We start from the raw sequence: 12,500 nt of genomic DNA on the forward strand, positions 1-12,500 counted from the left end.
TCGCGCGACTGATTATACTAAACTGAGCGCTCGACTAATTGGCTCTCGCAGCAGAAGATGTAAAATCGGATGAGTTGTCTCATGCGTCATCCAGAAATAGGTCCTCGGTGCCTAAAATACTGTTTGTCTAACACGCTATCCAGAAATACTTTGGGATGGCGTCCGCCGAAGCTCGTTACTCGTTGATAGCAATTGATCGCGATATAGTTCGGCATTAACCTAAAACGAACGCAACGGTGCTTCCTGGCCCTACTACTACCACACAAATCGGTTTTAGTGTGAGCTTGCGAGGCTCTTTCCGAGCATCACACGTGTTGCTTTGAAATTTGCACCGAAGAAGCATTAAGCAAAGCTCGAGCCCCCCCTGGGGGTAGGAAAAGCATTATAATTTATTACCATCCGGTACCAACACCAAACGAGCGCCCACTATCCCTTACCGAACGGTGTATCTGGCGGATTTAAATCGTAATTTGAGAGCTTCGGGCCCCGGACCCCGGAGCCCGAGGTACGTACCTGTGGTGCGGTCTGCTAAATAAGGGCTTTAGCACGATGGAGGCGCCTGGTGGGTTGACTTTCGACCGAAAACCAAACCAAACCAAGGGCTTGATGAGGGAACGAAACCGCACCAAGCATTCCCACCATTTCCGGCATCATCCCACCCACGACGTTTACTGTGATGGGCCTATGAGATACCACCACTACCACCACCACCAGCATCTGGTGGTCCGCTTTGTTGTCCAAGCCGTATGCCGGTCAACAATGCGGAAAGACAAATTGTTTGCGGTCTCGTGGTGGTGGTGGTGGTGGTGATGGTGCCGCATCGGGACACACAGCACGGCCCTTTACTTGCAATCCGCAAATTGACGTCAACGGCAGCAGCAGCATCACCGGCAGCAATAGCAGGAGAAAGACATGACCGCAATGGTGCGAAATCTTGACCGTTTGACCGGCTCGTTTGGTCGGCTTTCGGTTGGCCTTTACCTTCCCTCCATCATGCCAGGTAAACTGTCCCTGGTTTGTGGTTTTGTGAAGGCTGTCCCGTGCTTTGAGCGTCGGCTGCTGATGACAAGTTCTTGGCACGGCAAGGCAGACAACGTTTACTACCCGCTAGCCAAAGGGCCAATAGCGTGAGCATTAGGAGCACAGCGCAGCAGGAGACGTTCTGTACCGTGCACGACAGGTGGTACAGGTTGTCGTCGTCGTTGTTGTCGCTGTTGCTTCTGCTGCTGCTGTTGGTTGGTTCCTGTAAATCCCTTCCCAATCGCTGCTTATTAGAAAGCCCTCGAAGGGCTTTAAAGTTGTGTGTTTCGTTCGCTTGAAATGCGTTCTTTATTGAATTTAAATCTGATTTAAGCCTCGCACAGGTACCGAAATCGAAGCAAACAAACAATAATCATTCCGTCAAACACACTCTAGCCCTCGATAGCAAACCGACCGACCAACCGACGGCCACGATAATGTTTTCCTTCAGCCAAACTGAAGTACTTCAATATTTGCCGTTTCTATATAATGTGCCGCCATCGCCAAGCCACGAGTTGCTATCTGTACTTTGTTACCGAACGAAATTGTCTCGTCAAATCAAAATCGACTTCAAGTTGGCTTCATTTGGTGACGATCCGTAGCACGCGGTACTCGTCTTGTAAAAGTCGTACGTGTACGTGCCCTCATGCCAGGGCAACAGCATCCTCGTCTATTCTATTGTCTTCGAGAGTAGCACCATTGAGGGCACGAGAAGTGAAGCTTGATTTCGTGTTTGCTCGCGTCAAACACACGCCATTCCCCTAGCCGTGTGCGGCGTGAGCACGATCGAACGCACGAACGCACCAGCTACTCCCCTAGTAGATGGATCATTTTCCAGCATCCTTCAGCACTGCAGCAGAGCAAAGCAGCAGCAGAGGGGAACTGGTTTATTTTATGATCGTCTCCGGTCGCCCCCTCCGGCAACAAGCAAACCTCCAGCAGGGTTCCAGCAGCGCAAAAGTAATCCAACGAGCAAATAGTGACTCAAGTTTCGTAGTGGCTGAAGTGTGTTTTGCCATCTCTCTTATCGGTAGCGAACGTTGCCGGCGATGGTTTTGGATTTTCCATTTCCAATTGTACGTTAAGGGTAAACACTTGGGTCGGTCGCTAGGTCGGACAAGGTGGCCGGAGGCATGGAAATGTGTGATTAACGGAACGTGAATTGCTGCTTGCACTCTCGAGAAACCGTTTAAGATAACAGCTGCTCCGAGAGTTCATTTGAATCGGAAGCATAGCTTACAGTAGTATCTCGTCTACGATGACAACGATTGAAGATGGATGAAGCCAGCTTGTAAGATGCGTTGCAGATGCAGATCGACGACAAGCTTGTTCTGTTATTCTCTCTCGCTCTCGATGTTCTTGCTACACTGCAGCACTTCGCACGAGACAGTCGCAACATCATCCAATCCAATATTCTATCGACCGGAATGAAAGGCGGAGGTGCTTCATTGATTTATTCATGATCATGTACGTACAGCACCCGCCGGGCTAGTGCCCCCGCCGGGGCATGTAACGTGTTTGACATGGAATGATCGAATTAGAACACGATTTATGGACAAGCATGGACTCTAGCAGCATTCTCTAGCACCAGCCAGAGAGCAAGTACCGATTGTGCATCGGTTGGCCATTCATTCTGGGCTGCTTGTTTACAGTCGGTGGGAGACAGAGCCATTTCACGTGTCGAATTGCTTGTCGCGTGCGATCCGTCCAACAACCAATTGACATTGCGGGATGGCAATCAGCGTCGCACAATCCAGCGGCTGCCAATCAATCGCTCGCCATCGCCTCGTAGGTATCGAATTGGCATCGAATGATTCAATCATTCCATTACTCGCATTCACACTGCCTCCCACGGGATTGACTGATATGGCTGCCTACTTTTAATGCGCTCGCGATGAGTTAAAAATAATGTTCGTTAATATGGTCGGGTGCCTAGGATGCCAGGTCGAAATTGAGTTTCGTCTGGTGAATGGTGAATGATATTGATAATAAAAATTGACGAACGTTTGTTCGAGCTCAGGCACACGCAGCTGTCTCGCGGATGACGTCGATGGGACGTAGCTTACTTTGTGCGCCTATTATAGCTCACATACGGAAAAAGCATAGCGGCCCGTTGCTAGACAGTCCACTAGACTAACTAGATGTATGGGTATTTGTGGCGTCTTGCTTGAGCTTCGTTTTTTCAGACTTTTTTCGAGTTCGTCACAGTCGCCATTGCCAGTCGGCGATGACGCATTCGTTAGTTAATCGAGAAACAATCTGCCCTAGTAGATTGTTGCCAATACTACTGCCCATCCGTCTTTTCAAAACAGCAAAAATTATCGTAACATTGGCTATAAGCTCATTTTCTTTTTCAAAATGGAAATACCCTTTCTATTCGTACATCTTACTAATATTAATAAACGTGTATTTTGTTTTCTACTTTCGTTGCAGAAAAATAAAGAATTAATGAACGACATAATCACGAACTGTAGGCTAAAAAATGGTAAGAAGCGTTTAGCATTTCCCTAAAACCATTTTCCTAAATCCTGTATTCCTCATTCAATTTAATTCAGCACCAATGCAGCGAATCAGTGTACCGTTTGTACTGTTTGTTTGCTAATATGTATCGAAGTGCGAGACATATTTCCATCAAATTGGTCCCCCAAAAGGTGGCTTTTCCTAGAGAAGGAGGCAGCCACTCTGTGACCCTCAATCGCGATATGAAGCATTTTGCTCGATTTCTCAATCATCCAATCGCTCCTACACTCTGCATGGTAATTAAGATTCGGTAGCCCACTTATTATGTCACTCGGTGCCACGGAACGGTGCCAATCCACGCACCGAAACCGTAGATCGATCTCCGTTTTGCATAATTGCATTTTCCCCGAATAATGGCGAATCGCGGTACTTCAGTTGCTGCTGCTGCTGCTGCTGCTGATGGATGCTACAAATCTGTGCGTTGCTCGATGCGCCGCTTAATGATGCGGTTTTGGGTGTTTCGGTAAGCGCGAGTCGCAATTGACGCGTTTTCGAAGGAAGGAAAACTCATTTCCCTTAACTCGTCTAGTGGTGGGTTTCATTAGTGGCCGGTCGTGACAGTAGTTTGTAGGCGGCGGAAATTGAATTGAATGCTCGATCGATCGATCGGCCGAGAACATTCGTCAATCGTGCAATATGCTGCTCCTTCAGTGAGAATCGCTTCACAGACACCACCATCGCTTTCAGTTGCATAAAACGTGCCTTTTACATAACCACCCTGTTCTCACTCTCTTCCTCTCTCTCTCTCTTTGTCGCTCTCCCTTTGCCCACCGTCGAACCAGGATTTGGCCAGAGCATGCAGACGACGAGCACGGTACAAACGAACGTGCAGCAGCAACCGTCGCCAACGAAAAAGCAGCTCAGCCCGGATCATCCAAATCCTGCCGCACCAATCACGGAGGTAAGTATGCGTCATGCGTGCGAACTGACCCACGTGTCCATCCGTCTCCGTCCGAGTGCCGAACAACCGGAATGGCCATTAGTAGCGCGCAACGCAACAGCAACCTTTTAGAGCAAAAAAAAAAAGGACGAGAGAAACAAATATCTAAATTCATCGGAAGTGTCGGCAGTCTGCAGACGGGGTCTCTGATGGCCAACCATCCCGGGTGGGGACAATGGCTTCGCAAACAGCACTCTGCAGAGTGCATGATGCACTCACAGCTCATCCAATTGTGTGAGTGCGTACGGCCGAGAGTGCATGTTATGCTCTCGGTTGTGGTTTTGTGGGATTATCGGACTCTGTGGTGGATCCGGGGGATCTCTTAACAGCACACCACAAGCGTCTCTGTTTGTTCACTCGATTTAGTGGAAAACGGGATTTTCGTTCCGAACTGAAATGTCATCACTGTACCAATGCCTTTATCTGAACCGTTCTAAAGTGTATCCATATCCAAGCGTTTATCGGTTTTCCGGCTCTTATCGAACCGCCAGGGCCCATAACCATCATCAACGACAGCATCTGGCGTGGAGCGGCGCGTACCTGAATCCGTTGGCACATAAAATCGGAATCATGCTCAATTCGGAAAAGTTTTTCCCCGCCCCTCTGTAAAAACACCATAAACTTCCAGCCCCCCGGAGGTGATGGAAAGTGTCTGGTGGTCGCGATAAGCAGGTGTTTTTGGAACCCAGCAGGAGCCACCGTTATCCTTGGTCTCTCATAAAAGGGCTTCATAAATGCTATCTTTGCCACGGCATGCCGATTATCTTCGTGTCATCTCCGTTGTCCTCTCGTACGCTTGACGGATGCGTCTTTTAAGTTGAGGCGATGGTGCTTTGTGCCGATATTTAGAATCTCCCAACAGTCAGACGTTGGATGATAAGCTCGTGCTTCTCCTGCAATCAGCAACCATCAGCCGGTCGTTCCCTCAGCAAAAGCTTCGAGCCAATTGGCCACGACTCCATTGCTTACTTCGTTTCTTCCACCGTGATTGTGTCTTTCTTGTGTCTGCCCACTCCGTCGCTTCATGGTTGTGTTATCCGTTTATCTTCATTCTTGCCAAAGCCACCGGAAGGCGTGCAACACCCTCGGGCGAGCGAAACCAAAAGACCAAACCACTAACTCCCAGCTACTTCCCCCATTGTCGCGAGGGTGGACAGCGAGGCAAATAGACCATAAAACAATAAAACGCCTTCCTCTAAGTCCGACCACCACCGGAACGGAACGGATAGGCGGACGGACGCACGAGAACCGCCCAATGCCAATGCTAATTATGGCTCCATCGTCGTGTCCTTGCCGTTATCATCTCGTGCACGGATTGTTTTATTAAGTTTCCTCCCCCATGGATACCGCTGGTGACATCAAGATGGTGGTCGGTATCCCGAACACACACACAAACACACACAACCGACAACTAAGCGGCGCGGCCATTTTGTGGTTTCGATTTTCCACTTTTACAATGAGCGTGACTTGGCGCGCTGTGGAACGGAGTCACGTTTTGGTCATTCCGAGGATCCCCAGGAGGGGTTTGCACACCCGTAATTATCACTTGTCCGGTTCGTCGCACTTCCAGACGGTCGAACACTCAAATGCACTCCCGTCGACCAACTAACCCGTGGCCGTGGTTGCGGTTTGCTTCAAATTGGATCTGATTCGGAACTGGCCGCATGGCAACCAGCCAACCGGAGTGAAGGGGATTTAAAAATCGTAAAAAATGTTAAGATTATCATAAAACAAAGCGGCCGCGATTAAGCGATGCGACGTGGTTTGTTTCCGAAAGAGACAGAGAGATGAGAGGGAGAGAGAGAGAGAGAGAAAGGGAGATCGCGAGAGAGAGAGAGGGGTCCATATTTCGTTTAACGGCTTTTAATGGTCATTTGATGGTGTGCGCCCCTCCCCGCGCGTTAATTAAATTTTTATTCAAAAGCTGCAAGATGGCGAAGCGTTTGATTGGAGCTAGAATTCAATTTAATGTTTCCAGTCCACGGATGTTGTAACAGGCAGCAGTAGGACAGTTTTTTTATTGTTATTAATTTAGAGCGTAGATTAGTAGAGTATATGCATGAGTCTTTGTTCGGTTTTTTTGGCGAAATATTTATGTCATTTTGAAGAGGAAATTTTGCTTTTTCATATTTAACATTCGAGGTTATCATTTTATGTAATGAGAGTGTGAACATTTATAATCTCTTATGTAAACTTTGGATAAATTCCAGTCCATATTGTTTTTGTTTCGATTTTCTAACCATTTGAATCCTTCCAATTGCTGCTGGTAAAGGTCTGCTGATTGTTTTTGTGGTCCTTGTTATACCCCTCTACCAATCCTGCAATACCTCGTCTATACATTGTTGTTTTCCCACAGATTGTTCTCTGTCTTGTACTTTTAAATGGTCGAAACCGAGTTCCACATGTTCCGGTAATCAATGGAGTGTGTTCACCATATATTCCTATCAACAAACGATGACTGAAGAAGTCGATTGCTCGATGTAATATCGAGATAAAACCTCTGGTCGGGTGCAATTTATTAATCGAACAAGACACGATCCCACAATCATCTTACTACGATCGGTAAGTCCTGCCTGGCACGTACCATGGACGACGTCGTCACATTCAGGACACGGTCACGGGACATTCGAAGCTTCGAAACTCAATTAGCTTCACACAAAGAACATCATGTTTACGGTCCGTCGATGGTGGTGCAGGGACCATGGGCAGGGAGGGAAGCGTTGCACATAAACACACCTTACACGCGTATGATTCCACCAGGCACACCGGGACCCATCGGCCGATGTGCCTGCGACAGGAAGTGAATCCTTTCTTCATTCCCTCCCTCCTTACCGATGCCCCCCCTCTAGTGCAATCGATTGAATTGCAATCGAAAACCAATTAAAATGATAAAATCATTTCCTCCAACCAACAGAATCGGTTGTTGGTCTGCGGTTTTGTTCTGAGTCTGGCAAAAGTTTTCCCTCACTCGGGTTTGGCCTCGGAGATGCACCCAAGAAAAACGGGAAGTTGCTGGCACTACACCTACCCCCGGTGCTGTTGGTGACATCGCTTGAGCGAGGCGGAGTACGGAGGCGATTACAAATCGATCGAAACCAGGAACGCAAACCATTAGCTCACCGCAAATCTGACTATCAACTATCGATAGGGAAAGCGAGAAAGAGAGAGAAAGGTGCCGATCGCTCGACTCGCGAATCAACTACTACTTGGGAGATTAAGAAACTTTCGTTCAGCGACGGCAGCAGCAGCAGCAGTAGCACTTGCAAGAACCAAGCGCCCCCGGCTTGCGGAAACACTAACTGACCGAGCTGATGGATTCGATTCAATATTTAATCGACTAGCATTTGCATGCTTCTCCGGTGCCTCACTTCAGTTGGATCGCTGTTGTAGAAATGCTCACAGAAAACTTTGTCCTTTGGCACAATGGTTAGCCTGTGAGTTCGAAACGGAGAGAGAGAGAGAGAGTGCGAATGGTCGTCTAAACGTTCACTTGACTGCATTTAATTAAGCCACTAGGTATGTGTTCACCCCTCCGTGATAATCGCTGTGCGTGTGGACGTGAACGAGTCGACGAGATGCTTCGAACTTGCTTCCACGGAGAAACTTTGTCGGAAAACTTATCGATGAAAAATGACCGACGACGACAACGACAACGACGATGGGCTATTGTCATTGGCTCTTGCTGGTTGGCCTTATCATGCTTCAGGTTACCTGCCGGGCACAACACCGTCACCGTCATACAACATGACAGCAGCAGGGTGCGCGGTGGTGGACAAAGACATCTCCTAAAACTCCCATAATCAGCAAAACCGACGTGACGCCAATGTCAGCTTTAAGCGTTAACCCATGACGGCGCGCTATCATCTCATTAGCGAATATTGTAATTTAATTTCGATCAACTTTTGCTCCAACCACGCACACACACACACACACACCAACACACAAGCGAGTGAACGGGAATTGGCTTCCGATAGGATCCGCTCCAGGACGCGTTCGTGGAGCGATTAGAACTTGTGCGAACCTGCAACTCGTCGTGGCGTAAAGCGATTTAATGAAATGAAGGATTTAATTTTGAAATTTTCAACTCAGTTCCTGCTGATTTCCTTTGTTTTGCCGCGTTAATGCTCGACATTTACGATCGCGACCTCATACGACCGGACATAAAGCACGGACAGGTTCTACATTTTTTCTTTAATTTTTAATTTTAGCTTTATTTTGTTCAATTAAACCCATCTACTACTGCAGCCCGCGTTAAATTCAACATTTTAAAGCCTTTGTCAGAGGCTCACCTTGAAGCCGTTATGTTTTAATGGTGGCGTTGGTGGTGATGTGCGTTTGGATGAAGCGATTTGTGGTGGATAATTTACTCATAAATTCGTCAGTCAGTCAACCACCGAATTCGACATGAACGCGACTACACAGGTCCAGAATTCCTCCGGATCTCTGTGAACCTTTTAAACACACACACACACACATATGGTTGGAACCTCTCCCTCGTCCTTCCTCTCCTTGGGAAGGTGGTAAAACTTTTGGCACACCACATTAAACACAATTAACGTTGTAGCCCTCGGCCCAAGCCTCCTCCCCCACCACCAAAACCCTTCCAGGTACTGCCGAGAGGGGAGATTGTTTTACTCTTTATGAGGCCCTCGTAAAAGAGCGAAGGCCCCTAGGCTGGGGTTGCAGCCTCACTCAGGGATCCCCTTTTTCGGGACGGTTTTTGAGGTTAGAGTGACTCCGGACGGTGGTTGGTCGACCGCACAGCACCGCACCGCACCGCACCCTTGGACCCTTCTCTTTGCGCAACAATCAACAAAGTTTCCGCTTATTCAAACCATATGCGTTGATGGCTCTATCATTGAGCTCTCGCTACCATTTACCACAACAACAACAAAAAAGGAGTATGCAAATATGTTGTGCTTTACTCGTATCCTTTTTTTTCGGGTTTTATTCATCGTTTTGTTTTGCGGATGGCCGGTGAAGTGATGGTCGGGATCAGAAAAAAAAAGAAGCGAAGATGCGGTCACCTGAACTGACTGAAACCCATTTTTCAGTTCACAAAAGAAAGGGATATTGTGTTACCGAGCCTCTCTGTGTCTGTGATCATCATGCTGGCTGCATGGTGGGGCCTGCTAGGATCTACGGCAACCAACGCAGGTTAACGAGTGACAGGGATCTGTTTAAATTCCGTTTTTTTTTGCTTATCTGCGTACCGGGCGTTTAATGGTAGGCCATGGATAGGATCCAAGTGCCCCGTAGAGACCGATGGTTAAAATGGTGATCCGATGAGGAAGTAGTACGGTCCAGCGCGGAGTTTAATGTTTACGCTGTTACCGTGGCTCCGTATCGTTGAGTGAATTTATTTTATTTGAAGCGTCCGTGCGTGTTTCTGTGCTCTGATTCCGTTTCCGGCACGATGATGGCGATGATGATCACCACCCAGCGTCAGGTGTAATTAGATTAAATGAATGTACAAAGTGCACGAACACCGTGGGCCAACGGTTCGGGGTTAAGCGGTACAGCGATAGACTAATAGTTTTACGCCCTTTGTTCCCGTTGTGTTTCTCATCTTCCTATTTTTTTCTCTCTCCAAAACCATACACATACAGATACCAAGCCCCGCAATGTCGCGCATGGGATGGGCACTCCGGACGCTCCTAGTGTCAGACAATACCAGCTGTTTAAAGGACCGAAAGGTAGGTTAAACCGATGGTTCGAAAACATGGCACCGAAGCACAAAACATCGGACAACCTCAACCCCACGGGACCGATCCATAACAAGCGGCGGTGGAACACTCGGTGTGCGTGCCCTCGTCACGGTCCAGCTTCCGGGAACACGGGAACCTACCATTTTGATCCCTTTTTTTTCTTCTTTCTCTCCCCCTCTACTCTAGGTCGGTGGCAAATTCATCCGAAAGTGTGCACCCGGTACGGAGCTGGTCGAGTGGCTGCTCAACCTGTCACCGATCGTACACACGCGAACGCAGGCGGCCGGCATGTGGCAGGCACTGCTCGAGGAAGGTGTCCTCTGTCACGGTAAGCTCTCGGTTCCCAGGAAAATCGAAGGAGGTGGCCTGTCCGTCGGAAATGAAATGCTCATTAATGGGCCTTTCGCTTCGCTTCGCATCGGGCTTTGTCCCGGGGGCGGCTTCGGGGATTATCTCGCGCATGCTATACGCTGCTCCATGCGACCAGGCCACCACGGTTTAACGGTCTGGTTTTGTTTTGTCTTTCATGCCCACTAACACGGACCCGCAGTGGCCAAGGAGCAACCGTTCAAAGACAAGTGCTTTCTGTATCGCTTCAAGTCGGACGAGGACGGTACGGCGGGTGGTGCACCGACCTCGGACGACGTCAGCCACGCGAACGACCACATCCGGGAGGCCCTACCGGCCCTGCTGCACCGTGGACCGGACGCGACGCTTCGCATGATCCTGAGAAAACCGTGAGTTTACCAGCAAAAAACAGTGTTGTCCATTCCGGGATGGTTGGTTTAGTTGGAACCGGGGAGTGGTTTAATATTGAATTTTAAATTATAATTTACCACTAGTTTCACTTCGTCCACCTTCGGTTGTCTGTTGTGAGTGCACCTAGTGACCAGCGGGTGGGGGCGATAGCGATAGTTTACACAAAATGATCGTCCCGTGGATCGCTTCGTTACTTCGTCGTTGCAAAAGAAGGAACCGAAGCAGCGCCCAGAACCAGCACCAGCAGCAGCTTTGGTCCGTTACTCATTTATTCATTTTATGCAGCGCGCGCTTTTATGCTGCTGCAACTTCCTTGACTCCATTCTGGTCGCTCGCAAACCGGGGTGGGAGGAGGAAGGCAAAACGGAAATGGCAAACCCGGAACACTAGAGAGTACACAGGACGTTTATGATAGCGAAGCTTTATTGCATTTATTCCTCCTGCTAGGTTATGTCCTGCAGAAGAGGGCAGAAAACGGACGACGATGGCGACGACGACGAGGACGCGGTTGGTCTCGGTTGCTGCTGGCTGCACTTTATGTTTATGTTTCAATTTTCGATCGTGCCAGTCTGGTTTGTAGTACTGTGGGCGCGCTTCGCGAAGTCCTCTTTCTGTGCCGCATCTAACGATGGCCTCTACATTGGTTCGGTACGGTTCGTTTGCTCGCAGAGACGCCGAGGCTATTGCTACGCTGTGTTATGCTGTGCTATAGTAGTTGAACCATCGAGAGCATTATTTATGAGTGCTTCTTTCGAGCTGAACCTGCCTTGCCACTTTGCAATATGTTTTCGGGCAATGAACGTCGTTGATGGTCGTCCATTAGATTCGTTTGATGGCCGTAAAGTGTGCCGGAAAAGTGTTTGGCGGAAGTCAATTATCTTGTTGTGGAGCTCTTGTTGCCAAAAATTATCGACTTCAATTTGCAGCGGAAGCAGCTGAACCTTCCAAAAAAAAAACCAAGTAACTAATGGCAATGATCAATCGCGAATCCTGGCGAACTTCTGGTGCGAGAAAATTATGCGGCAATTATGTGGCCAAACGCACGCGGCTACAAAAGTTCGTCTAATTGAAGGCACTCGAGCACGCGATCGGTCTAATTGTATTGCGCGTGCCTTGTGACCGTTCTGCTGGCAGGCAACTTCAACTTCTGGCATCCCCCTCGCCGGGATGCTTTGATGTTCGATAGGTAGGAACGGGGAAGGATGGTTGGCATAGTAGGCGAGGCGTGTTTGGCGAAGATCTCGCAGCCTCGAAGTGCAAATATTGTCAAATGAAACAGGGCCCAAAACTTCCTTTCGATGTTAGTTTTAGTAGTGCCGGTGGAGGACGGAGTTTTGAATTTACTGCGTGCTAATTGAGCGTAAATAGCGGAACGGTATGTGGGCCTCGTCTTAAGATGGTGGCCGACCGAAAGGCACGGGCACGGGCACGGCAACTGATGGCGGTTCTGTTCGAAGTGAATTGTTAATTTCGTTGCTCACAATTAGTACCCGGGGAAAAAGCGTGGGTCTCATGGAAGAGCATTAGACTTTCAAATGAACTCGCCGGGATTT

At 48.6% G+C, this 12,500-nt stretch overlaps 1 protein-coding gene across 6 annotated transcripts in view; it reads left to right on the forward strand.

Annotated features, from left to right (window-relative positions):
- Positions 1-12,500, forward strand: part of LOC125954709 (rap guanine nucleotide exchange factor 4) — a 109,355-nt gene that overhangs the window by 73,445 nt on the left and 23,410 nt on the right. For all 6 annotated transcript variants that reach the window (XM_049685214.1, XM_049685215.1, XM_049685219.1 and 3 more), the window contains 5 exons: positions 3,454-3,505; positions 4,323-4,441; positions 10,090-10,176; positions 10,375-10,516; positions 10,739-10,925. In XM_049685214.1, the coding sequence (XP_049541171.1) occupies positions 3,454-3,505; positions 4,323-4,441; positions 10,090-10,176; positions 10,375-10,516; positions 10,739-10,925 (587 nt within the window). The remainder of the gene's footprint in view (positions 1-3,453; positions 3,506-4,322; positions 4,442-10,089; positions 10,177-10,374; positions 10,517-10,738; positions 10,926-12,500) is intronic.

This window comes from Anopheles darlingi, chromosome 3 (assembly GCF_943734745.1).
Source record: "Anopheles darlingi chromosome 3, idAnoDarlMG_H_01, whole genome shotgun sequence".
In the NCBI taxonomy this organism is placed as follows: Eukaryota; Metazoa; Arthropoda; class Insecta; order Diptera; family Culicidae; genus Anopheles; species Anopheles darlingi.